General features: G+C 39.1%; 1 protein-coding gene across 1 annotated transcript; it reads right to left on the bottom strand.

Moving 5' to 3' along the window:
- Positions 1-340: 340 nt before the first annotated feature.
- On the bottom strand, positions 341-27,290 carry retreg1 (reticulophagy regulator 1). The gene is made up of 9 exons (XM_086273080.1): positions 27,054-27,290; positions 25,910-26,016; positions 23,399-23,429; positions 6,455-6,572; positions 6,054-6,138; positions 5,658-5,780; positions 5,004-5,074; positions 4,435-4,558; positions 341-4,326 (listed from the first exon to the last, which is right to left on the bottom strand). Exons 1-9 carry the CDS (start codon positions 27,236-27,238, stop codon positions 3,824-3,826), a joined length of 1,347 nt encoding a protein of 448 aa, XP_086129206.1. The 5' UTR covers positions 27,239-27,290; the 3' UTR covers positions 341-3,823.
- Positions 27,291-27,978: the final 688 nt, after the last annotated feature.

Genomic DNA, 27,978 nt, shown 5'->3' with positions numbered 1-27,978 from the left:
CAGACATACAAACATAGCAACATTTCGCTTTGTAAAGTTGATGGTACTTTGAGTTTTTTATTTTAGATTATCATTTGGACTTTTAGTCTGACTGATTATCATTTTGTTACAGTCTGTCGCATTTTCTGATCTCAGATGTCAAATAAATACATAGTGTTCATGAAAACTGTTTTATTTAGGCCTACTTTTAATGAAATTTAAACACGCACTTGAGTTTTTTGTTCTTTTTATTTATCACACATTAACGGTGAGGGACAGAAAGTTTGAATAATATTCAAACTTTCTGTCCCTCACCGTTAATGTGAGATTTTTTGTAAGATGATTGGTTGCATATTATGCAACCAATCATCTTACAAAAAATCTCACAAGACTAAGAGGTGCTCCTCACACTGTGGTTTGTATATTCATGCTGTGTTGCCTCTTTAGTACATAAACAATGTAGGATAGACTCTTTCTCTGTCTATTAGATACATTTTTGAAATTGCAATTTCCCTCATGATGACTCAGTGATCATAATTAGAGAAATGAGATAAGCCCTAAGTGTCAGAGAAAGCTGTGACTGTGAATCAGCATGACCACATACGGGACCTCCTCTAAGATGAGTGAAGCCATCATTAATCCTCCCTGTGCTTCCCCTACTGTGACAAATTAAACATACACTCAGTTTTCAGATTAAATATCTTCATGTCTAAAGCTGAGACAGTAATTTTGATACCTTCTGCAAGTTGCAATAACATATGCATGAAACATAAAGGTAAAGCAGGTACAGGTAAAATTCAAATCCAAATTTTAATAATAAACTACATATTAAAGATTATTTGGTTCCCTTGTGATTGTCAACTGATTTGATGGAATTGTGGGTAATGTAGTTGGAAGAATTGTTTCAGCACTGAAGTTTGATTCATGTGTTATGAGCTGAGTAGCAGCAGCAGTGGTTTTTCAACCATATCTATTCGTCCTTTTCTTCCCAGATATCCAGCCTGGGATCCTGGAGCCTGTCCTGGAAGCAACTAAATCCTGTCAGTTATGATACTAACAGCAGGTGATAGGAAGTTTTCCTGCCCACTATACAAACTCACTGGTAAAATACAGTCTTTGCTACAATAACACCTGTGTTCAGTTAACATTTACTCCTAAACTACAATTTAAAAAGTGAATTTTTATACTTAGATTACCTTTTAAGTCCCAACTTTGAATCTTGATTCAAAGTCTGGGGAACTCTAATGCGACTACTTTTAGCACTTGCAGATATGTATTTATTAAATGCTTTTAATCACACACTGTAATTTAGCTGTATGCATATGTAAAGATATTAATGTGCATAAAAAGACAATAAATATTAGTGTTAAAGTGTGATCAAAACATAAAATATTAAAAAGAAATTCACAATTTAAACTAATGACCTCCTTTCCCCATAAGGCCCCAAAATGTGTCTGAGAGGATTTAACTGCATAGACCTCGAGATGGTTTATAAAAAGGTATAAATCGTAATATGACGTTTGTTGTATTTTGTGAATAATCACTCCTTTATTTGTTATGCAACAATACAAAATGATTTACAGGCATAAAAGAATTTCACAAATACATAAATAAACACAAAAATATCGTTATTTGCTTAGAACTAAATAACAGCAGGTGATAAATGAAATATTAAGTGTTTATATGATGCTCATCAATCCTAAATTTTGACCTCATATACCATTCAGCTGTTTTAAAAAGCCACAACTGATGAAAAATCAAGAGCAGGAGATTTGTCATCAACCAGTCACCTGCCTGTCATGCTGGGACCACACCACACAATATCTTTGTGTTTAAAGGGAACCTGAAATGCTACACACGAAAAGGCTAATTTATACTATTGAGCCTTGTTCTCAAAAACAGACATAGATGTAAAATTATCCTTGAATTTTGCTGGAAGTTATAGTTTTAAAAACATGTTTAGCTCCATCTTCTGTCAGTGCAGAACGTGACGTCATGTGATCGGTTGGTTGATTGCGGCCAATAGACTTAAATTAGTTTATGTTAGCTAACTAGGGACAGAATCGATAACTCAGAGGAAAAGTAATGATACTAAAACTAAAAATCAATCTAAGAGGATCACTTCTATGCTGCCTCTGACTACAACAATGAGCTTCATGTTAAAACCAAGAATATACTGTCCACTTTCACTGTATGTCTCTTTAGCAGGACGTGGCTGGTCGCTGTTTGGCTAGCTGCACTCAGACAGGAAAATCCACCTGTTAATGTTCGAGTTTGTAAAGCACTTTCTAAATGAGGACTGTGTGGAGGAGAGCCTGTTTGAGACAGGTGACAGGTGCTTTCACCGGGCTGACATAAACTGGTTTTTCCTCCTCTGGCCAAGTTTACTGAGCAGCGCAATCAGCTGATGCATTCAGCACTTTTTATGTCATAAGATAATCTTTCTCTTCTTGAGCACATCCAGACAGTTTACAACATAATGGCCCATTTTTCCTGTGGACATGCTGATGAGTGTTAGGGTTTCTAATACCCTTTGGTAAAAAAAAAAAAAAAAAACTGTTATGTTTTTGGTCTGATACTCATGTAGTAACCTGTTATGTAGTAAACTGGTTGTGTTTCGTTAAAGAGAGAAATTTTTTGTGTTGCATAAAATAGTGCTGATGGCATCTTGCCAATATCTGCTTTGCAAGCTGATGTCACGGCTCAGTACACCCGACCTGGTGAGGAACAGGCTCTGCTCCACACAGTCCTCATTTACAAAGTGCTTTACAAATCCAAACATTACGACTAACAGATTAATTTTCCTGTTTGGTGCAGCTAGCCAAACAGCAGCCAGCCACTTCCTGCAAAAGAGACAGACAGTGAAAGTGGACAGTATATCCTCAGTTTGTTAACATAAAACTCATTGTTGCAGTCAGGGGCAGCAAAGAAGTGATCTCGTTAGAATGATTTTTAGTTTTAGTATCATTACTTTTCCTCTGAGCTATCGATTCTGTCACAAGTTAGCTAATATAAACTAATATAAGTCTATTAGTAACGAACTAACCACATAACGTCATGTTCTGTACTGACAGAAGATGGCGCCAAACATGTTTTTAAAACTTTAACTTTAAGCACTTGTTTCTTAAATCCTGCTTCACAGACAGTTTTACATCTATGTCTGTTTTTAGAGCAGGGCTCAATAGTGTAGATTAGCCTTTATTTGTGTAGCATTTCATGCTTCTTTAAATAAAGCCGACTTAATCCTTGCTGTGACTTGACTCATAGGCGTAATTAAATGTCTAATTTCTCTCAGCTCTATGTGAAGGACCAACCCAAGGAGTAGTAGTGGAGTAGTATGTCACAAGATTTGAGTCTTATGGGAAGTCAGCATTTGTACTGTATTAGTTTGTACTACACTAGTTTTGCACACTTGCCACATAGCGACACTGTAACCTAAAAACTACGCCTAAGTCAATTCAGTGTTAATTTGAAAGTCATATAAAGCCTTATAAACGTGAGTGACCAGCCTCCACCTGACTGATAGCAAATAATAAAAGTATAAATTTAAAAAATCCATACGCCTGTTTTCAGATGAGCCTGGATCTTTCATTAGTTACTGAAATCATCTTAGAGGCCTCAGTTTGGTCAGCCATTATTAGGGTATATGGTGTGGTCTCAGCTTTGGGCTACTCTGGTTCGATTTAAAAAAAAGACAGCACTATCTGATCATTTCTGTAGATGTTTGCTTAACAGGAAGAAGCTAAATTGAAACTCTGTGTTCTCACAGCTCTATAAAGTTGCCTCCCCTCCACATGTCCTCTGGAAACCACACCTCACCATCTGCTTTCAAACTTTTCATCCGTCAGTGGCGTTTAAGGAGTTTGGACAAGAAGCCAGAAGAGGCGGGACTGTCGGTCTGCACCTCTTCTTTGGCTTTGGCCTTCTCTCCGAGGCCAAGCTCCCCCTCCAATTGCTCCAACTCTGACTGGTCCAGCAGCTCAAAGTCCTCCACCTCGCTGTCCGACTCCTCGGTCAGCTCCAGCAGCCTGCTCGATTCTGTGAGTCCCGCCCGCTTGGGGTCTTCAGTTGGCGTCATGAAGCTGACTGCTGCTTCTATTCTCTCCTGGATGGCAGCTGTGACTGCAGCGGTGATAACTTCACCTGCCATCTGGTTGACCAAATCGAGGGCATTGGTGGACTGGTCTTGAGGTTCGTGCTTGGATTTGATTGGATCCTGGAGCCGAGTTGGAGGTGAAGCAAGGCCGAGGCTGAGGTCGTCGTCGTCGTCGCCATTGGTGGTCATGCCATTATCAAGTGAAGGGAATTCAAGTAGGCCACCAATGAATGGTTCTTCTCTGTCAAAGTCTGATCAAAGTGGCCCCGACACAAAAAGGAAGAAACACCAGTTACCTAAATATGTGAGACACAAAGTAGCTCTCGGCGTCAGTCAGAAGAGCGTCAAATGAAACTTACCCTCTGAGTTCTCAGTCTGTGGTGTGTGTCCCTCTGACAGGTTGAAAGTACCATTGTCTGTCCATGTGACATCTGACACCTCTGTGTCCGAGACAGACATCTCTTTACACACTGTGGAGTCGAGCTGGGGGAGAGAGACACACGCAGACATCAGATTTTATAGTGCAAACCCAGATCTGAGCTGGTAATTGGTTGACTCAGACAAAGTGGTGACATCCGGGACTAAAAGATGAAGCCGCATAACAACTAAGTGCATGAAACTGCAGAATCCTGAAGTCACTTGAGGCTTACAAGGCATACAACACATTCTTTCTGCATTGCATTCATTATATTTGCACAGTGATTTGAACGCTCTAATAGTGAGCGTGACAGGGAAGTGCACTCAGTGAATTCAACCAGCAGCTCAGTGTTTGGCATGAGGAGAAAAACGTTAAAGCATTTCTTGCCATTGAATTTGTCCCATGCTGATGGTGATGTGGATCATGTGTATTGAATTTTACTAGCTTTAACTGGATGCTATCAGTCAACAGAGGCATAATTACATTAAGATGAGAAGATGATTAGCCAACCTTTGGAAACATAGAGGAGAGGTCTGACTCAATGCCTTCTTTCTCATTCTGAGCCTGCAGGAGTCGCTTTTCTAAAAGAAAAAAAAAAGAAAAATATGGATAAGACTGATTTAGTTCTCTGGCAAAATACTGGATAAAAAAGGTAAACTGATTTTTACATGATAACAAATCTTTTTAATGTTTATTCGCTATTTAAATAAGCATTCTTATAAAAAATCTACTCCACATTCAGTGTACATTTCTACAATAGTTCCTACATGCTATGTAGCATTTCAAAATAATGTCAAATCTAGGTCAAGCCGTGACCTTAATGTCAATTTACCTGCACACTTAACTTTGGGTCAAATGAAAAAACAGTCTTAATGAACTGCAGAGCAGAAACGACAGACCCTTACATTATGCTTGTTATGTGTTGTTGAGATATATGGCTCATATTGCATATGCCAAAGGAGACTTTTACGAGTTGCAACAAAACTTCAGTTAAAGTTTTTAAAGATTTGTTCTGGTTAGGTCTACATAATAGAAAAATAAAGGTCATATAGGTTTGCAGCAGTTTGGCAGGTAGTTGTCTTAAAAAAAAACACATGGTGAGTCACTTCCTGATCTCATGTCCTTGTTTGGATAATGAGTAAAAACAAATTGCATGATATTTACCGTGGTTCTCTTTGATTTTCTGAAAAAACTCGCCGATGCCAAAGTCCAGCTTCTGCAGAACTGGCTCCAGCCACGAGCTGATGTCATGAGATGAAATCAGAGGCCACAGAAAGACACCCAACACTTCACAGAGGAAGAAAAACAATGTCAGCTTATTTTGCAGAATAAAATGTGTACAGCAAGCTCAAATTCAGCATGCGATATTCATCATATGTGCTGTTTAACTTGTGCTGTCCTTGGGATTCCCATCTACTTGTTTGCTATTCAACTATGGACCATTTTTGGCCCGAGGACAACACAAGGGTTACCTCTCGGAAACCAGACAAAAAATGTGATTCAAATGGGTTTTTCAGTTGATAACTTGACCTTTTGTTGAGCAAATCTTTGAGGACTCACCTAGAATATACGAGATAACGATCCCTGGAATGTAGCGTCCTAAGACAGCAAAGAAAGTGCACACACTGCAAACCAGCAGGCAAAACTAAAACAGAGAGGCAAAAACAAAGAACTTTTTGCTGTCAGTTACAAACTAAACTCCCCCTCAACAATAAACTGTTTTAGTATTTCTGGTTTTACAGATATGCAAAATCCCTCCAAGCTTCAGCTTCAGACACAAATTACAGACAGTGAAGTTATAAAGCAAACAGGTATTTTCCAACAATGCTGAATGGTAGAATTGTTTTATACAGATTTCAATAATTTATTAACTAATTGTTATACTAAATATATATATATATATACAGTATACATATATGCTTTGTTCATGACATACATCAGGTATGTCGTCTCTGCCTCACCTTGCCTGGGTTTTGCTTTTTGAAAGCTGATGTCTCTTGCAGGAAGAGTCTGAGGGAGTCAGTAAGCTGAGGTCCAACCCCAGTCCGGCTGTCCTGGCCTGAATCAATGATCTCCCAGCTATAAAGAGACAAAGACAGAGGAATGTTAATTAAATTGAAGATAACACTCCTGACTGTGCTTGAAACAATGGGCCTCTAAAATGTAAATTTGGAGCTCTAATGATGCTGTTACTCTAATAGCCTCCATAATTTAGACATGAAAGGCTAAAATTGTCGTGGTCGTGGGTCTGTTGCCCAGAGTTCTGTGTTTTTTAAGTTTTCTAGTTCTGTTGCATTTCTTGCTTTAGTCTGTTTTCATAGTCCCCTCCAATAAATTGACTGGACTAGATCATGCTGACACACTTTACGGTGACTCCGCATTAAAAATAGGACCAGCATTTGACAAACTAAGAAGGGGATTACATTGCTGTCAGAGGCTTGAAATTCTGCTTCGTTGAGGGTCATTAATAAATTTTAGTCCAAGTAAAAAGCCACTCCAATGCAAATGCCATTGTTTAAATTAGGAAGCCTACAATAACATTGGCACGATGACTGTGCAGACAGGTGTGGGATGGGAATAGGGATGTGAAACTGGTTTCCATGCTGTGGCACTGCTGGGAATTCTGGGCCACCTGATGATTTATAAAACTTTCCGCTCCAGGATGGGAGTTCCCGAACATCACCTCCTATTTAAGCTCCACTATCAGCCTCTCGTGTTCTCGTCAGATATAAAACAGCTATGAAAGGCACAGGTGTGGCTCGTGTGTAGGTCATGTGTGATAAATAGATATGAGTATGAGGCAGCTAAAGTCATCTTTCCTCTCTTAGCTACTTTCAGTTCCCCAGGCTGTAATGCAACGTAATATTAGTAAAGCTAAAATGTGATAAATGAGCATTTACTAGTGTATAATGTAACACCAGAAACATCTATCACCAGGACAGTGATTCTGGAAAGGTCACCTCTGAATGGCTCAAAGAACAAAGAAAAAGATTTTGTAATGGCCTAGTCAAGATCTGGACTTAAATCAGATTGATGTGCTTTCTCACGACCTCAAACAGGAAGCAAAATACTACTTCTAGAGCTGTTTAGCCTACTATCTTCTCGTGAATATGATGGAAATAAATAGCAAAAATTTGCAGAAAGAAAAGCATAAATCTGGACCCAGTTATTACAAAAATCTCAAACTCAGTGTGAGCAGTCTCTTACACTAAAATATACCTATGAAATGTGATCACTCTGCAGAAGAAAGCCTCAGTCTACCCTGCACCTTTGTCTCGTCGTTGTCAAAGTTTATTCTGGTCTCCTTTTTGGTTTACTTCTTGTTTTATTTTAAAGGTTAGGTCTTCATATTTCTTTCTGTGTCTGCTTCCTTCCTTTGGTATTTGCCCTGTCCTCTTTAGTGTTTGATTAAATTCACCTGTAGCTTGTTACCTTTGTTTTCCTGCTGTCTATTTAGCCTACTGACTCATTTCCCAGATTGTTGTTATTGTTTATCCAACCTAAAATAAACAAGAGCATTTCAAGTTCAAACATAAATCCATAGTGTACTAAGAGAAATTTCTACTGTTGTTCAGACCAAATTAATCTGTCATTGTCAGTGTAAAAGCTGGAAATGTCTCAACCATGTTCCTCATATTAAATATCCCACTTTATCCAGCTGAGGATGGAAACTACATGTCCTGTGGTTGCAGCTGTCCTGGTGGAAACAGCTGGTGGGAAATGGTGATGGGGCTCAAGTTACTACAGCAGCTAGACAGGTTTCCACCAGTTAACCAACAAATATCAAAATACTGACAGTTTTGTAGACTGTGTTACATTTTACACAGAACCTAACTCTTTTCTGAGTCTGATTTAACTCCAGTGAATGATTGATGCAGTAAACAGTGTGGAAGGGGAAGCTTAACAAATACAAGTAGGATCACTACTGTAGCCCAGTGGCTCTGCAGCGTTTGGCAGCTTAAGGCCACGTTTACCTCCAATGACTTACGCTGAAAGTCTGTCACTAATAATATGAGCTTGTTCTTTCTTTCTGAGTGCAACTTGATACAAATTTACCAGCACATGCTGATAAAGGGACTGGACATTTGTAAAAGAAAAAAATTACTTCCAGCACGGTGTGACTTAATGTGGTATTTCTGACGTATCCCAGATTTATCCCTATTCTTGGCAGGTCTTTAGGAAAAGCTTATTCAGCCTAAGTATTGCATATTAGCATTTGCTGGCAGCTGCTAATACTGGAAACGATCTTCACCAAGGTTGGTTTTCTTCTTTCCTTGCACAGCTTTTAACTCCATATTCACAGTTTCACTGTCTCACAAACAGAGCATTAAACTAACTAAACTTGACTACTAAGGTGATTTAACTGATACCATCCTATGCATGCAACCGGTAAATCTCATATGGAGAAAAGTTGTTTACAGTTGCTGCACTTCTGCAAGCCACTTTGCAGCCCATCTTCTGCCCAGAACCTCATTTTTTTTGCTTACTAACACAATCAGTGACATGTCTGCAGTCATCTCCATTATTCTTTCATCCTTGACCAGCATTAAAGATGGACTCCACCAATTCGTTGTTATTTTTACTTTTATTACACTGTCCGATCCAACACAGATCATTTGCATTGACTCAAAATGATAATCCAAATTGTCTGTATAAATTTGTAATCTGCTACGATCCAAAAACGCCCTGTATTTGTGTTGAAAAAGAGAAACTGTTTTAGTTCAGCCATAGAAATTAAACAGTCAGAACTTATCAGTTAAACTTCCACTTTATCTGCAGCTCAGTCCAATTCTCCCTCCCCACAATCATGCTTCAGTTTGGCACCTAGGCCACGAGAAGCGAGAGTATCTCTTTTACATCCACCTGACCCACACACCCAGCCTTGTCTCACATAACCCTGATGACGAAAACTCAACCTGCTGATCCCCTCTCGACTTCCAGCGCCCTGTAGGAGTTTGCTTTCCAGGCAAGATGGTGTGCTGAACATGTGACAGTAAAATTGCAAAGCAATTATAGCAACATGGATGGGCTGACAAGGTAAGAATTTATCCATTCCACGAAAGCCAGACATCTCCCTAAAAAGACATGCAGCTCTTCTGTAAAGTTTCACCACATTTGTTTGTTTGAGCTTGTTGCTTGGTAATTTCTTTGGCAAATCCAGCTTTACAGCTGACACAGAGGCCTCGTGGATGTGATGCGATACAGTGCCATATGGATGATTGCTTGTTCTGAAATTAGTAAATCCCATTTAGTTTTCCATCCAGCTTGACTTTTACAGTAATATTTGCATCAGCTGGGAAATGAATGCACATTCAGCAGATGTTTTGACCTACTTTGATCTTGACCTTTCTGGTGGGGGTCACCAGACAGACAAACTTTCTGCTCAGGGGACTTTCTTGATTCTGTTGTTGCATTAAGGCTGAAGAAGGGAAGCTAGGTGTGATTTTTCCTGACTAAATTCCTTCTAAATACATGCTAAAATCTTGAAATCTGTTCATTAACACTTGTTAACACTACCCATTATATTAACCTCATCATCTTCATTGCAATCATGACACAAGAAGTGAAGGAACAAACCAAAACGCTTTCAAAGAAATGTTAAAATCTACCCATTTCTCTGAGCAGAGTAACACACTTTTCACGTTAAAAAGTAAGCTGGTGGCAAGTAGCCATCTTTCATCCTCATTTGTATACTGACAGGCGACCTTAATAAAATTGTTCGATTTTTATCAAGATGACCAATCAGACTTGTCTATGCAGACATTGCACTAGAGTTTACCAACAACCCATACTCCTTGAGGCAGCCTTGGAGCCCAAGCAGACTTGGAAAATGTGTGATTGGATCGGCAACTGCCCCCATTCACGTCCACAACCGAGTGGACCAACCAACCAACAGCAATGATGTCAGTAAACACACCACAAAATCTCAATGGGAATGGAAAAAAACACATTTCAAGACATTGACCCAGCCTTCAACTCCCCCAAAAATTATCCGATCAAAAGTATGAATATTGGGTTTATGTTTACACTTCTTGGTAGCCTCTATCTGCAAGATTTTCCAGTGAATATCACCAGTTTCTGACTTTAGATTTAACCAAAAAGTGTTTGCACAACTTAAAGTAGTAGTCAACCTTCAACATGTGCATTCTCAAAACTCCTGCCCCATGCACGCTGGATACTTGTTGAGAAAAGACTATATCATGTTTCATTGCCCCAGACTCTTACACACCACCACTGAGCACTGTTATCCACTGGTGGGTCACTATTAGTCACATATATGAAGGATTCAGGCAATAGTCCAATAGAAACTAAAAGGCTCTGAAACAACAGAACACGGAAAAAGCGGCACATCTGAGCCTCTAACAAGCCCAGTGACTGCAGTTTAAAAATAGAAAGACAAACAATGCAAAGAATGGCGGCAAAAACATCTCAGCTCTTCACTTGTGTCTGCCCCCCCGTTTATGTGGGTGTTTACCACAGAAAACCTGACTCTGACGCAACTAATACCTGATTATGTTCTGCGTAGAGACACACAGGTAAAAAGACTGATATTAACAGAGCGAGAAATCAGAATTCCAGCTGATGGAGTTTACATTTAATGCCTTCGTGAAAGAGCAGTCTGCATGTGTCTGCGTATGAAGCCAAAACAAGCAAGTTATATAAGAAACCAGTGGAACAGACAGACATGGCCCAATGACACAACTTTTCAAAGTTCATCTGTTCTGTGGTGCTTCTTTATTCAGACTGACATCAAAAGTTGAATGTATTATAAATTTAATAATTTTAGTATGATCTAACTTTACGTTGAGATTCTTTAGTAAGTTCAGGTCACCCTCCCAACCCCCCAAAAATAAAAGTTTTCAGTTTTTCTTTAAAGTACTTGAGTTTGTTCAGTTAAAAGTGCTACATCATCTCCTTCATTTCTGCCAAAAAAATCAGTAAATCTCAGATCCATGCGTTTTCAAGCCTACAATAAAGGGACAAATACAACTAAAATTGTCCAAATATCTGCATGTTTCCAACTGTAAAAACAGCTAAATTCTTTCTACTGGATCTGGATTAGCAGACCAGACAAGTCATTGCTCCTTAAATCTATTCTGGCTTCCTCTCCAGGACACAAATTTGTACCTCAATCCTGCCCCATGGTCTTCAGGAGACATCTCAAGGTCTTCAGGCACCTTCAGAGGGCTAAATGGTGCAAATAAAACAGCCAGGTAAAAACTGGATCACGGATAATGGTAGAAAAAAAGAAACACCTAATTTAAATGTTTTCCAGTTGTTACAAAATGCAAACCTAGGCTTGAGGTAAGCTCAGCTTTTAAGTGTGACACACTGCACGAGAGCAGCTTCTGTTTATCCTCAATGAAGCCCCGCTTGGAGTATTTCAAGTGACCCCGTCTAAAAATAACCGAGTCACACTACATTCCATCCGGCAGCCATCAGGAGTACAGAGGGATGGGGTTGGGCTAGGTTGGGCTGGTTTGGGTGCAGTTGGGTGGGGTGGGGGGCAACAACAACAGCCTGTATCAACAACACCGATCCAACAACAACGGTCTCCTAAACACACCTGCTCTTGTTTCAGTGACATGCATTGGACAAACAGAGGAGAAGAAACACAATGTTGTCTGCGTGTTGATCGATGCTGTCAAAACTTTTAGCTCAAGGGAAAGTTTGACGCTTGTCATGCCCTTTTCCTTTCAGCATTGTGTGGGCCTCGACCCCAATTCGCTGTCACTTACGGACAAACAGTTTCCACCCTTTTGTATTTGTCTGGGTGTTTAACCCAAGAGGCAAAATCCAGGAGTCAAAAGAAGCTCGAAAGACGAGACGTTACTGTAGAAACGTATTTATGGTGTAGTACAAAAAAATAATTTTGACCGATTTATTATAGCTTTGACTGATGAGGTGTAGCTGTCAGCCAGCTTCACCTGAACTGGACTTCTTAACCGTGTTTGTGCTATTTGTACCTTTTGGAGTATTTTTATGGAATTATCATAAAAATAATATGCTTACTTTGTAGTATAGACAAAAACAGAGAGATGCCAACAGGTAAAGGTTATCCAGGTACAGTTTTGGCAACAACGTTTGTTAATTTTCTTCTTAAAAACATTCAACTTGGTAAACTACTTTTAAGACGAAAAGCAACAAAGTCTGGATGTAATCACTGTTATTCTTTATGTATGACTTAATCACATCACTTGACTGTGATGAAACACTCATAGTTGGTTTATTGTGCTGTTTATACTCCAGCGGACCCCAGGTCCAATCAGAGCGTGCACTCTGAAACACACCCACTCCACCCCAAGTGATCTGATTGGTTCAAGTGCTTCCAGTCAGTCTGAATCTGTTCCGGTCCGGTGGTGTGGAGACAGCTGAGTCACTCACACACACACATGTACAGTAAGTAATTAGGCACACATTGCACTCAGGTTTCACAACTCTTAAGAAACTTTGCAGTTGTTGTGGGAACACAGAGTAGCTCAGCACTGAGTCTTTCCTCGAAGCCAACGCCACAAACACAAATTGTATGAGTCGCATGACGTTCGTCTACATCTGTAAGCACCATCATTTAAACACACAAATGGCACTGACATGATGCTTGACCAACAGTTCTTTCACTTTCCCAATAACAGTTTTATTGCATTTGGCATTTGTTTACATCCTGTAACTCTTGACTCCACAAAGCTGGAATAATTTATAACACCTGTGTATGTGCTGGGCTTTTTTGATCACTGGATAGTTCTCATATTTATATAATGATAAACCTGAGAAACAATCACAGTTATCTCTCTGTTTTGGTTCTATGTTCTGCTGTGTGGCTCAGCCTGACTTGTGTTATTGAGCTTCCAGGTGCAGCAGGAAGCAGGTTTTACCAAATAAGCTATTACACCCACTAAGCACCAAACAGCAGACGGGCACACGTAAATGTCAGCTGTTAAAGTAAACAGCAACAACAGCTTCAACTCTTCTGGGAAGGCTTTCCACAAGGTTTAGGAGTGTTTATGGGAGTTTTTCTTCCAGAAGCACATTTGTGAGGTCAGATACTGATGTTCAACCTGCCCTTCTCACAGTCTCTGCTCTAATTCATCTAAAGGCATTCTATCAGGTTGAGGTCAGGACCCTGTGGAGGCCAGTTACGGTTTCCCACACCAAACTCGCTCATCCATGTCTTTTTTGACATGTTGGAACAGGAAGAGGCCATCGCCAAATTGTCCAAATTGTCTTGGTATGCTGAAGAGTTTCTTCCACTGGAAATAAGGGGGCGAGTCCAACTCCTGAAGAACCACCCGACAACACTCTCCTGGTAACCTCCAACCCCAGATTCATCCTTTACATTGCCAGAAGGAGAAGCATGAATTGTGACTCCAGAAAGCACATCTGCACTGCTCTAGAGCCCAGTGGTAGCATGCTTTATATCACTGCATCTGACGCTTTGCATTGCGCTCAGTAATGTAAGGTTTGGAAGCAGAAGCTCGGCCCTGGAAAAGCATCCCATGAAGATCTCTATGCACTGTTCTCGAGCTAATCTGAAGGCTGTTTGAAGTTCGGAGGTCTGTAGCAACTGAATTTGCAGAAAGGTGACAAACTCTGTGCACTATGTACCTCAGCATTCGCTGACCCTGTTCAGTGATTTTACGTGGTGTACCACTTCATAGCTGAGTGGCTGTTGTTTGTAATTGCTTCCGCTTATATAATGCCAATAACTTTTAGCAGAGAGGAAATTTCACAACTGGACTTGTTTTGCAGGTATCATGGTTTCACTCTGGAATCCACTGAGCTCCTGAGAGTAAACCATTCTTTCACAAATGTTTTTAGAAGCAGTCTGCCTGCCTGCTTGATTTTTATATACCTGTGGCCATGGAAGTGATTGGAACATTTGAATTCAGTGATTTGGATTTGTGAGTGAATACTTTTGGCATGTATGTGTATGTTCCTCAGGAGTTAGTGGAGACCACACGAGAGTGAAAAGGAAACTAACATTCACCATTTACACAACATGACTCAAAATAAATGCCAACTGTTACTTACATTACTTGCGACATTGTTTTTTCAGTTATCAACACCCCTCCCATGCCCCCCTGCACAAACACACACACACGTAGATATATGTGGCTGGCTCACACTCCTCAGCTGTCAGCTCACATTGTGGGTCAGCACCTAATCTCCTGCAAGCCTTTGCCTGAGACGTGCTCTGTGCCTGATGTACAATTACCCACAAGACAGCTCTGACAGGCAACAGCAGGTGGCAACAACACAATCCCATCCTGCCAGCCAAATGCCACAGAGACAGATAGAGGAAGAGTACAAGACAGACTGTGGAAGTGTGGATATGCAAATAAGGGCAAAAGAAATCTGAAACAATCAAAGCTCCCAACATAAACTGCAAAAATTTAGTGCGAGACCTAAGCTCCACACTACAGCCAAAAATAAAACCAACATATCAGTGCTAAAATCTGCAGTTCCTCTAACGGCCACTTGAGGCTGTCCCAAAGTACATCAATCCCCACAAGACTGTTGAAATTACTCATTTCACTGCAGAAACAAACATGTTTAAAGTTTGATTTAAAAAAAATTTTTTTAAAAAACTCTTTAAGTATTTTATGCCCTCAATTCAACTGCACAGTGGAAAATATTTTTATAATTCTACTTTTTTGGATTTGTTTAAAAAGCTGGCATCTTGAAATGAAAGCTGTGGTGACTTTGATGCACATGTCTGGAGTCTGGGAACTAGCTAGTTGAAGAAGTTGGTGATCCAATTATTTATTAGTCTGACACTTAGCACAAATTAGCAGCTATCTTCATGATCTACAATCTCATTCAAATATGGCCACTTAGCTCTAATAAATTCAAGTCCACAAACCAAAAGGTGACTTTGATGTAACTGTTGTACAGTTGGTACAGTTTTGTTCAGGCATTTACTCACATTCATTATGAGGCAGTTGAAACTTGAACACAGCTGCATGTTCGAACAGGAAAATGATCCCAAAAAAACATCACAACTGGTTTTGAAATGGATAAAGTAGGCTAACATTAAGCTTCTGGAGTAGTTTTCCCAAAGTCCCGACCTCAAGCCTACTGCACATTTGTGCTATGTAACCAACCAGATTAAATGAATTCTACCAATTCTGCCAAGAGTCACTTGAATGAGTGATGAAACATTTCTCCCACGTCCAGATGAACAGAATTAACTTTTTGGCAAATATTAGTGGGCATGTATTTATACTTTGACCCTGTGTGGATTAAGGAAAATCCCCCCAAAATGCAAAATCGTACATCCAATTCTTGTTTTTTAAAGCCGTTAAAGAGGTACGCTGTGCAATCATTCCACCCAGGAATTAGAACAGTTTCAGAAATCATTAAAAGCCCAAAATTAACATGAAGTCCATGCACATGAGTGTAACGTCTTGATGCATTCTCAATCATCTTTCGCCATCTTACAGTGATTGCAGCCATTCCCCAACTCTCTGTGAATGGTACTCATGGCCATTGATCAGTGGTCTTTGAGCAGCGGGTTTTGGTCAGTGGTTGTTGATCAATGGTCATGAGAATTTGCATAATTAAGATTAAGGAACTGACCTCCCAGCCCATTGTTCCTTCAGTGGGCTGGTTTCAGTCATTATGCAAATGTTCTGTTTATAAGATTGAAACCTGCAGTCAGCTGAGACTGAAGAAGTCACCTGGATGAGTGACGAAACGTTTCTCCCACAAAACGCTACGTCCAGATGAACAGAATCAACCTTTGGACACATGAGTGTAACTTCAAGCTACAGCTGTACTTCTCACACTATTAACATTTTTCAACCAAAAGTTGTTGTCATCAGCTCCACTGACTCAAACACTGAATACATAGAAGATAGAAACTGGGTGAAAAAAGTCCAAATGAAGATTACAAGTGGACCTTTATTTATTAATCAGTTTGGTTTTACTTGGATGAAAAATCTTCAACTGGGTGAACTATAACTGAAATGAAACAATTACTATGTCCATGATATTAAAATGCATCTTGTGAGGTGTCTGTCATTTTAAGTACAGTGTAAATTGCCCCTGACCTGGACTCACCCAACTATCTGTTATATAACTCAGATGTGTTGCATCCAGCCTGGCGCCCACAAATCCCTGTCACCTCCGCTGAATCCCATGGAACCTTTAGAGCCGGCATCGAGTAACGGACGACCTCCACCCCTTGCACCACTAACACCATTTGAATGTGACTCCCCCTTCAATGCCTTTACCACTTGGTCACAAAACAGACTGCCAAATGGGTCATGGCTCAGCACCATTAAATGGGGATCTGAAACTCTGAGAACGTGCATTAAGATATTTCTATTTTATTTATTCCACAGCAAAAATTTTATTTTTATCATGGTATTTATAAAGAACAATCACTGAATGGTACTTTAATGAACAATTCAAATAAATGGGAACTGTCAGAAAGTACAAAGTAAAAGAACAAAGAATAAACCATGATCAATACCACAAATTCAAAGATTTGATGTCATCGCTTATAGTTTTTTGAATTTCTTGTAAATTCTCACATATTCTGATTATTTACATAAAGGATTACAGGATTTTCTCTTTGAACTCGACTGTATATTTACCTGTTTTCAGCTCATGCTGAGCAGGTTTATATGTAACTTTATACAAGAAGAAGACCAAGAAGAAAATCTTATGAATTTCCTTTTAAAACACGATCACAAAGCTTTTTCTTTTAAAGATTCTTGCAGCACAAATCATTTACCCTCACCATATGTTTAGCTCCACAGTGACATAAACATACTTCAGGTAATGTAAAACTGTAAAGTATTAAATGGTGCTCACTGACAGTTAATGAATACTATAACAAAACAAGAGTCCATAAAACAGATTTGGAAACAGACCAAATCTGACCAGTGAAGGACTGTACAGTAATTATTCTACAGTTACGTATCCTGAAATATTGAATCAAATAATGTTGTTATTTAAAGAGGAACTATTATTCATTTTCTTATTTATCCATCCATTATCTTCTGCTTATTCAATTGAGGGTTCAGTGAGTGGGGATATTGAAAGTATGGTGATCTCAGAGAAACATTATTAAGGACTTGGAAACGAGCAACACATACCTTCTTTGAACCTTATTTTCAGATTTTAATGCAGTTTAAATCTGTGTTGTTATTTAACAATTTTCCTTGTTAAAGAGGTCACAGTTTAACAGCTTGGGTGTCAGATTTTAATGGAAAAATACAAAGAGATGACTGAGATCACTATTAGATTAATATTTCATGTTTAAAGTTATGCGTAGAGATTGTAAAGTCACACTTTTGCCTAAACAAACTGAATAATTCATGATTGTGTGCTCAGGCTCCATCCAGTGGCAGAAATAAAAAACTAAGGATATGGATGGAAAGACAATCATGTAAAGAAATTATTCTTGTTTTCTTACAGAGAGGAGAGAAGGAAAAAAACATGCTCATAACTGAGTTCTCTATTGTCAATAGTACTTTAACGTGATACACTTTTTGAAATATTTCTTCACAACAACTGAAAGTTTTGTAAATAAGTTTGTTTGTTTAGTTCTTCATGGAAATTATGTGAGAAAAATGTCATTCATCCTTAAGCCATCCTTTAAGCTCTAAACACCACGTCCAGAACACCTCACTATGAATGTGAATGGTACTTATGACCATTGGTCAATGGTGTTTGATCAGTGGTTGTTCCTAAATGGTCATGAAAATTTGCATATTATGATCAAGAAACTGACTTCACACACAATTGTTCTAGTTTCAGTCATTGTGCTGATGTACTGTTTATAAAGTTGGGGAAACCTGCAGTCAGCTGAGACTGTAGAAGTCACTTTCTCCCACTGAAAACACTACGTCCAGATGAACAGAATGAACCTTTTGGGGTCATCCATCCAGTTTCTTCTACTACTCTAATTCAGATAATGGGGGTGTGAAGCTTATACTATGCTGTCTTAAGGCGAGAGTCAGGGTATGCCTTGAAGAGCTCACCCTCCATCACAGGAGAGAGAGACACACAGAGAGACAGACAAGCATTCACACTAACATTCACACCTACAGCAAATTCAGAATCCGTAATTAACCTAACACCATCCATGTCTTTGGACTGTGAGAGGAGGAGCCACAGTAAAACCCACGCAAACACAAACATCACACAGAAAGGCCCCTGGCTGGATTCAAACCAGAGTTTGAAAAAATGTAAAAATTAAAAACTTCCAACTGAGATAAGCGTGAAGGGAAGGATGGTAGTAAGACCTGCTGTCATGCATGGTTTGGAGACACTGACAAAATGACAGGAGGCAGAGCTAGAGCTGGCAGGTTTAAAGATGCTGGGATTTTCACTGAGAGTCATTAGAAAGAATAGGTATTTGGACATATCAGGTTGAGGTGTTCTACTGACAAAGTTAGAGAGACAAGGCTGAGATGGTTTGAACCTGTGCAGGGTAGGGACAGTGAAAATGTTAGACAAAGGATTTAAAGATGAAGATGCCAGACAAAAAGAATAGAGAAAGATTCATGGGTGTAGCGTAGGAGGACAAGCAGATTGTTGGTGTGACAAAAGAGGATGCAAAGGACTGGGTGAGATGGATGATCCACTAAGAAGAAGATGAGATGGAGAAAAACTAAAAATCTGTGTAATTTACAGCACCTGTTTGATGCATGTGTAAAAAATGTGACCTGCTTCTAATAAGAATCTTTTAAGCGAAAAGGCACAAACACGGACTATCAGGTCTAACATCCTCATGTTGGTGTTGTTCCTGGATCAACACAATAATGTTAGTCTGGGAGCATCATTGGATATGACGAATCACATTGTGTTGTCATATCATTGTGACTTTGGAAAAAAACTGCCGATGTCCACTCAGGAAAGAAATCAAAAAATGGGGTGTGAGGGTCAGGGTTAGGGTTGGAGAACAGGGTGTGATCGCGGTCAGGGTTACAGCCTCAGGTTTACGATTTGGTGTGTGGTGTGAATTTGTTTCCACGTGGCAAAACTATTACATCACTACAATCTCATTGGTCACTTGTGATGTCCAACCTGGACCAACATTAGCTTTGTTGATCCAGGAACAACATCGACATGATATCAGCTCGTGCTTGCTATTAATCTGTTTAGGCATCTCTGATTATCTAAGTATCAACACTAAGCAGCCAGTCACAAGCTTGCAGTTAGAGGGAGGTTTCAGATCGTGAATGCAGCTCTGTTCATAGTAAAGGCATACCCCAGGACATACAGATTATAGTAATGGTTAATTACAGTTTAATCTGATACCTTCTGATACACGTCAGATTCTCCAAAAGCCTAGAAACTTTTAAAACTGCTCTTAAAACTCACCTCTTTTCATTGGCTTTTAGAAAGGTTTAATTTATTTGTTTATTTATTTTTTATTTTGATCAGCGAGGTGTTTTACGAAATTGTGTTCTATTGTATTTTTATCTGTATTTACTGTACAGCACTTTGGTCAGCCTTGGTTGTTTTTAAATGTGCTCTATAAATAAACTTGACTTGACTTGACCTTCCAGCTGCATGTCCTGTCTTTCAAAAAGAACCAAATTCATTCCATATATTTACTTTCTGTTGATCAACTAATCTGCTAATTAAGTAGGCATTTGAGTCATGCATCACAAGATACGCGCATGAAGTGAAACTGTAGGTTTCACTGTTAGACAAATCACACAGTTTAGTCTGACACACACAGGCGATATTAGCAGGGGGATTAAATTAGACAGTCATATGTGAGCAATCAGCTCTGCAGGGCTGCAGCTGAGAGTCAGGACGAGACCCGGCTCTCGCAGAGGACTCAGTCATGCATGATACAGTATGAGAAGCTACACGTCTTTATATACTCTGTGTTACGAAACCTTCCAGTATATTTACAAGAGATGACTCAAATTTAAGGCAGAGAAGTTGTTTTAGAATCACTGCACATCGGCAGAGCTGAACTGCTCATCCAAACCATGAGCGCCAAGAAGCTTTTAGAGAGTAACAAATAAAACACGTTCCCGTTTTAAATGTGCATCTGCTTTGCTTCTGACAAATCGTGTTTTACCATTTTTAAATGCAAATGCCTCTGAAATATCCTCAGCACATGCAGACATGTATAAGAAGCATTTCAGAGGTATAAATTGACTCAGAATCTGACGTTATTTAAGCAGAACATTATATAACCTGTTTTTTGTTTGTTTTTTCACAAGCTTAAGTTTTAGCCTTGGCTCAGCTTTAATAACGCACTTAATCGTCTTTAAACTCATTATTTAAATGCACCTTGGATGTTGTAACTGTTCCTTTCCTTGGATTTTGTCCTTTATCTTTGACCTTTTAACTAAGAAAAAATCACCTTCAAACTACAAACAACTGAATGATGCAGGAAGCACGACACAGTTGATCAACTTTTAGCGTTAATCCACCAAAACATTAGCTGCAGTAGCAATCTGGGAAGTTGAAGGACAGCCAGTGTCCAGTCTGACTGTTTTGGAGTTTTGCATTGTCACATGGACCTCTGTTGGGTGACATTCAGAAAAGTCAAGGCTGCAGTGCATCTGTGAAAGCAGGGGTAGCTGCAGAAGTAACCCACCAGAGGCAACAATTTAAAAACCTTTGGAATGAAGGTTTCAATCACTGCCAGGTGCCGATTAATATGAAAGACAACTCAAAAGTTATGAAAATTCAAATTCTGCAAAAGCTGGATGATTTTAAGTGTTTTGGTAAAGATCTACTACAGCAACCCATCTAATATGTGAAATAAAATGACTGAAAAGAAAAGAAACTTCATCTATATCAAAACGCCACCTTGTCCTTTGTGGTCACACAGACTTTTTCTAGGTTTCAGTATATGAAGCATGGATGTCTTAAATCTCCATTCATGATGAGGTGACTAATGAAGTTATGAGTATTTCACAATCAGAGCCACTGAGGGCTGGTCTGAAAAGGCCGGGATGTTGACAGTGAACACTCAGCTTGAAGCTTCTCAACACAACTCATTTTTTTCAAATACAACCTACGAATAATTACTGAAACATGCTGAAACATTTAATGAGTAGCAGTATAGAACAATGCATCGTCAGCCCAAAGCTCCTGTGTGATTTTGTATCTGTAAAAAATAACTGAGTTCATGGAGTGTGTTTACATGGTCATGCTGCTTGTGAGGTTTATCCTGGTTATATCCAGGAAATTACGTCTGCAGAGAAACCTGCTGCTACAGGTTCCTGTATACATGATAAACACTTGTATCCTGGTTACTGATTAGTGCATGATATTTGCACAGGAACGTGTGACAGCAGCAAACACAAATTAGCAGAAAGGGCTGGTGTGACATTTCTGTAACTGTGACTGCAGGCTTTAACTCCTTCACACCCCAGAGACTGAAATCATTTCCCTAAAAGATTGTTTGTGTTTGTGTTGTATTACTTGGCTTAATCTGCTGCAAATAGTCAGCAACACACCACCATATTCAGGTTTTAAGAAAACAGAGCAATGGGCTCATGTAGTTTTAATGAAGGATATATTTGTCGTGGTCCCTGAGTTTTGAATTTCTTGTGAACTGATGATTCCATAACCAGGTTTCTTCCTCTTAAAATTAAGTTTTCCTTCCCACCATTGCCAAGTGCTTGTCTCATTGGGAGTCATGTGACATTTGGGGATTCTTTCTAATATTACAGAATAATGCACCTCGAGGCGTTTGTTGTAAATTAACACCATATGAATAAAAGTGAATTGAATTTTTGTTTTTGAGAATCCACTATGAGCTTTGTTTCCTATTTTTTTTGTAATATTAGTGAGTGTTTAGTTTAATATTGATAGAGTTTTTATTCACTTATGTTTATAAGTCTTGTTTATGTTCTACTTCGACAGGGTTCTCTGTGGTTTAATTTTCAATATTTTCAGTTGTATTTACAACTTTTCAGTTGTATTTAGTTCCCTTTTGCTCCCTATTCTGTTCCAGTCTAACCTCTATAACTTGTCACGAGACAAAGAAAGACAATAACAATCTTGTTTCCCCATTCTGTTACTTCCTGTTTTATTTTGGTATTCGTTGTTCTCTGTGTTCCCTCTGTCTTGTTATGTTTTCTTCAACTGTGTTCTCCACCTTTTTTCATTTCCCTCGTTACCTGTCTGTACTGTCTCAGTCGTCCCTCTGTCCTTTGTCACATTGCCTACATTGTTATGTCTCGTTGCTCTGTGTTCCCAGAGAATTACATTCCTAGTTATCCCTGGTATTTATATTTCCTGGCTCTGTTCGGTAAATGTTTTGGATTTTGGGACTTTATTTATCTCTTGGTGCTAAAAGCATTACAGGTTCAGTTTTAATTGAACCTCAGTCTCTGGCATAATATTGTGCATATGTCCAAACTCAAAAAGAGATCATAGCTAGAGGTGATTCATGAAGCAACACTGTGTAACGCCACCACACTGCTGCCAGTCGATTCTTTCTTCAGTTGAACAACAGAGTAAGACGTCTGATTACTGAAGCTGATTACATCAACTTGATTTCAGGAGTCACAAACATCCAATTAAACTTTCCTTCGTGTGATATCAACAATTTAAGCTGACCAACTTTTTGTTTTTCAGCCAAGATCCTCTTCACCTTTCAGTTTGTGAAAAACAAGTTGTGTCAGACATAATTTAAATCTAAGATCAGATGTGGTTTGAGCAGAAGCTTGATGCAGACATGTTTGTTCTTGATTTCTTTGTTTAAATTAACTTCACTGTCCTATGGATGCCTTCAGGTTCAGGAAACAATGAATGCCGCAATAGCATCTTCACCAATATGAAGATTTCTTCCTTCAGAGCAGCTCTGCCTCTCTGATATGTTTTAAAATCCAAACACTCCCATTGTAATGTTCACCAAACACACATTATTAACAAACCTGCACATCACAATCACCTGCACTTAAGTGTCTTACCTTGTTGTCATGCTGTGCCATAACTGGGCTCCTGTGAAAAAGAACCACAGATGTGTTATTCATCAGCACTCACGCGCTCACACCCACTGCAGAAACTGTGGCAAAGAGAGAGCTGAGCCTGAAGGCTTAGCTATTGATTTATTGGATGATCTACATTCCTGCCCTCACCTATCGAGCTGTTGGTGGTGACGGTAAGAATATCCCCTAAACCCGGATAGGTGGTAGAAAATGAATGGATGGAAACAATGATAAAATGGCAGGAGCAAACTGTAATGTAGTTACCACAAGCTATGATTGGGCTCTAAATGTAATATAACAACCATGTAATAAAATAATGTTAAAAGAAACATAATTTGTAGATGAAATAAATGCTTAACAAAGACCCTTTTCATGTTTCCAACCACAGGTTAATTAGATATAATCGTTTTTTCTATGGGGTGGCTGCAGCTCAGGTGGCAGAGCAGGTCAGCCACTAATCAGAAGGTCGGTGGTTCGATCCTGGCTGCATGCCAAAAATCCCTGGGCAAGATCTAACCCCATGTTTGCCTACTGATGGTGGTCAGAGGGCCCGGTGGCGCCAGTGTCCTGTCAGTGCGCCCCAGGGCAGCTGTGGCTACAACGTAGCTTGCTATCAACAGTGGGTGAATGACTGAATGTAGTGTAAAGCGCTTTGGGGTCCTTAGGGACTGAGTAAAGCGCTATACAAATGCAGGCCGTTTACCATTTTTTATTGAGTGTTGATATAGTGCTAATGATTACTGTGATGTTATGAAATTATACTTAATGACGTGAAGTATGCAAAAACAGTTTTCTTTAACAGAAGTGTTAGGTGATGATAATGAAAGTTTTCTATAAAGAGAAAACTATACTGATAACATTAAACTTAAATAACTGCTGACATCAGGAGTCCAATGTGTTCAAAGTGTAATTGTGAGCAACAGTCAGGCTGATGAGTCACCATCCGCCATGAAAGATGATGCCTCATCCTTACTCATCGGGCTAATAAGCCAGGATGAAGCTGAAATCACGTAAACATCCGAACCAAATAGATTTGTTTGGTTTCAAAGCAGCCATTTATAACTCTGGTGAGGGAACATCTTGGGTTTAAGCTGAACGGCTTATTTATTTCATTTTAATTTTCCTCTTCATTTGTCAGGGATGGAAAAAACATTTATCTACTAATAAAAAAGATCCACTGTATCAGATTTAGCTGTTAGCTATTTTTCGTCCGCAGTCCCTGAAATATAAATATAAATAAAGAAATCACCAATAAATAAATTATAGTAATAAAAATGCTGTTGACATTTCAACATAATAGACCAAACATTTACCAATAATTTCAAAACCACAGACAGTATCCACATCCCATATATCCATTACACTTTCTCATAAATATCAAATACATCTAAATAATATATAAAAGCCTTTTTAAAATCTGAGCTCCTCGTTCATTCGATGCATCTTTTTGTAAATGTTTTATATTCTTGTCAACAGCTCTGTTAGTTTATAGGGTTTGTGCTACAGCCACATCACAATCCTCCCCTTAAACACTCCCTGGTGCTTCCTTTTTTCTCTGTCTTGTATTTGTTTGGTGCCTCCCACCCTTGTTTGTCTGTCTGTCTGTGTTTTTGTTGTGGATGGGTGTGGGCGAGGTCTCCCTTATTCCTGGCTCCCAGCTCTGCTCATCCTGCACACCTGCCAACAATCAGCCCCACCCAACCTGTTCATCTGCCTTCCATCCACTGTGTTAACGTTTTCTCCAACCATTCCTCGCCACAATGCAGTTTCTACCTCAGTAATAGCACTTTGAACACCAAATTAGAACTTGCTTGTAGTAAATCTGCTCTAATGTTTCTTATCACAAAGCTTTCTCCATTTTTTCTTCTTCAGGAACATCACCCAGCTGCCCGCCAGTCTGCTTCTCCCTCTGACTACCTCAGCTTCTTGCACTCTTATATATTATAGATCATTCATTCTTTTCTATATTTAGGATATTTATTGTTTTACATCTTCTAATCTGAGTGTCTGTCGTCTTTTTAATTACCAGGGGTTGATTACTCCCACAAAGGCCCCGCATACATTATAATGCTATTACTACATCTGCAGCAAAAGTGGTCCTGACAATAATCTGTCCATTTTCTCAAACACTGGATGCGACGCTGCAGCCTGCACCAGCTTTTGGTTCACAGTGACATTACACAAGACTACAGCCTGGCCCTACTTCAGCATCACTTGATGTCTCTGTCACACAATACACAGACTCCTGGGACACAAAGTCATCACTCAAAAGTGTTTAAACTGATTTCAAGCAACTTTTTGTAAAGCACCTTTACACACCTTGTGCACTTTGACAAACACTTTAGTGTCAGTTGGTCTTTTATCGGTGTCAGTATTTGTATTTAAATGGGTTTCGGGGCAGTTATGACTGAAGATCCAGAGTTATGAGATTAAGGCAAGGCAGTTCCTTACTAGTTATTCTTCTCTTTAATCGACTGATCATTTGGGGGTTACCTGCGGATCTGGACCGAATTACATCTCGGGTGGTGACCGTGATGACCAGCAGGGCCAGGAGGAAAGCCAGGAGGGTGTAGGCCCGAAACGAGTCAAAGGCCACAAACCTGCAGGGAAACAGAACAAAAGTTTCACTCACAGCAGCTCACTCAGGTTGTTGTGATGCACTCCACAGTTTAACTCTGTGGAGGTTTTAGCAGATCGATGTTTATTTTTGTGGAGCTGTTTATACAAGATGATAAAGCTTTATATTTTGATTTTGGATACATAATTTTACATCCGTGGATGTAAAAAAAAACTCACCATCTATTGTGGAGCTAAAATATTCTCATATTCTTTTGCTATAATGAAAAAATGACCCTGTGTCAGAATTTTGAGCTTTTCTGCTTTCCTTACTCAAAAAGTCAGGATGCAGAATTATAACAGATCTGTGTAACGAAGACTTTATAACAGCAATCTATGCTTTTCCTCTTTCAGTACATTAACCACTGCAGCAGTAATATAGCAATGCTGGAATATATAAAAATACTAATACAAACAAAATTAAATGAACACTATTTGGGGTTTTAAATGTTTTTTAAGTGCTTTTACTGTTGACTAATTATAAATGTAACTCTTATTTTTAGGCCATAAAATACATTTCAAACAATATATTGTAACAGAATGAGAAAAGTGAAATTTGTTTAAACAGACAAACAAACATAAACTTGACGAATTTTGTCTCATGAAGTCCCAAATTATTGTGATTTGTTTGTTTTTTTGCTCATGGTGGTAGCGGTTTGTTTTGACAATGTCCCTGATACAGACATTACATACAGAAAAATATAAGAAACATACAGAAAAATACAGAAAACAGTGGCAGCTGAGTATTTACAACCCCTTTTTAAAGATCATCATTATTATTATTAGTGTGTGAAGTATAGATGAATTTAAAAGTAACAACGTCAAATGATTTAAAAGATATAATAGAAAGAAAGGACTAAAGTTGAAATAATTACGCCTTTAATGTGGAATTACTAGGATGTCATGATTTTTTAACAGTATATTTAATATTTAACTTAAAGTCATAATTATTATTATTATTTATTTATTTTTATTAACAGGAGCTCAGTGCTGTGAGATATCCCTGCGTCATGATGCCTACCCGAACATCGCGTTGGCTGCAGCAAACAGGGCTGAAGTCCTGCATGGTCTCCGCCTCCAGCTGACCAGGCCGGTGAGGCGACACCCTGCGCGGCCGGGAAGGGTCTCCTGATCCCGGCTTGGCGGTCCGCCGGCCGCGGCCACCTGCCCACCTCCGGCGGGTCCTGCTTCCCGGCTCCCCAGCATTGAAAAACGACCGGGGTCCCTCCGCTCTGCCCCTCCGCTCCTTCAGCAGAGATGGGTGTTAAGCAAAGCGGAGACTTTACTGAGCTATTTCCGATTCTGAGGTTTCAAAATAAGTGTCTCATAACGCGTTCACTTTTTGAAAATAGTCTAAATGTTCTTTTTGCAATTAAAACTAATGCGTTTAAATCATACAGTCTTATTAAATTACTTTTTATCTCAGGAATATATAGTTTACATTATTATTCACAGAGCAAAGATACATAAGTGAAACAAATGCAGTAACAAAACATATGATAACCAATTAATAAGTAGCATGAAAGTTATTTTTTAAAGAAAATAAAATGAAAATATAAGTAACTCAAAAGTGTGCTTAAGTGCTGTGTTTGAGTAAAAGTAGTGCTGCTCTGGAACAGTGCATGCAAGGGGTGAAATTAAAAGAAAGAAATTAAATGTACAACAATTTTCTATCATTTGTATTAATTTTTCTTATTCTAACCAAAGTGTGGTAACTTTATATTTGAAACCTAGGTTCTAGCTTCTTATAGTTGTAATTAAGCAATCATTAAAATTATTTGCATTTCTTTTTGTCTTATTTTTTCTGCCTTTATTTTGAAAGACACAATCATCATGCTTCCTGTATAATTGTCTCAACTTAAATCAGCTGCACACTTCAATTCCTGCCTCTTGTGTTGTTGTCGTTCAGGTTGGTGACGTCAGGTGTGTGTGTTCGTGTGTGTACA

This window comes from Aulonocara sp. 'chitande type north' Nkhata Bay, linkage group LG18, assembly GCF_057382095.1.
Source record: "Aulonocara sp. 'chitande type north' Nkhata Bay isolate Kocher_YH1m ecotype deep benthic linkage group LG18, A_spYH_male_GT1.1, whole genome shotgun sequence".
NCBI classification, from domain to species: Eukaryota; Metazoa; Chordata; class Actinopteri; order Cichliformes; family Cichlidae; genus Aulonocara; species Aulonocara sp. 'chitande type north' Nkhata Bay.
The sequence above is the reverse complement of the archived record's forward strand: the minus strand, read 5'-3'. Positions and strand labels throughout refer to the sequence as shown.

Excerpts from the sequence above, each read along its gene's own strand:
- retreg1 (XM_086273080.1), bottom strand. The coding sequence starts at position 27,238 with ATGCTGGGGAGCCGGGAAGCAGGACCCGCCGGAGGTGGGCAGGTGGCC. Across the intron at positions 26,017-27,053 it reads GCAGCCAACGCGATGTTCGG|GTTTGTGGCCTTTGACTCGT; the intron begins GTAGGCATCATG and ends GTTTCCCTGCAG. Across the intron at positions 5,781-6,053 it reads CGTTATCTCGTATATTCTAG|TGTTGGGTGTCTTTCTGTGG; the intron begins GTGAGTCCTCAA and ends TCCTCTGTGAAG.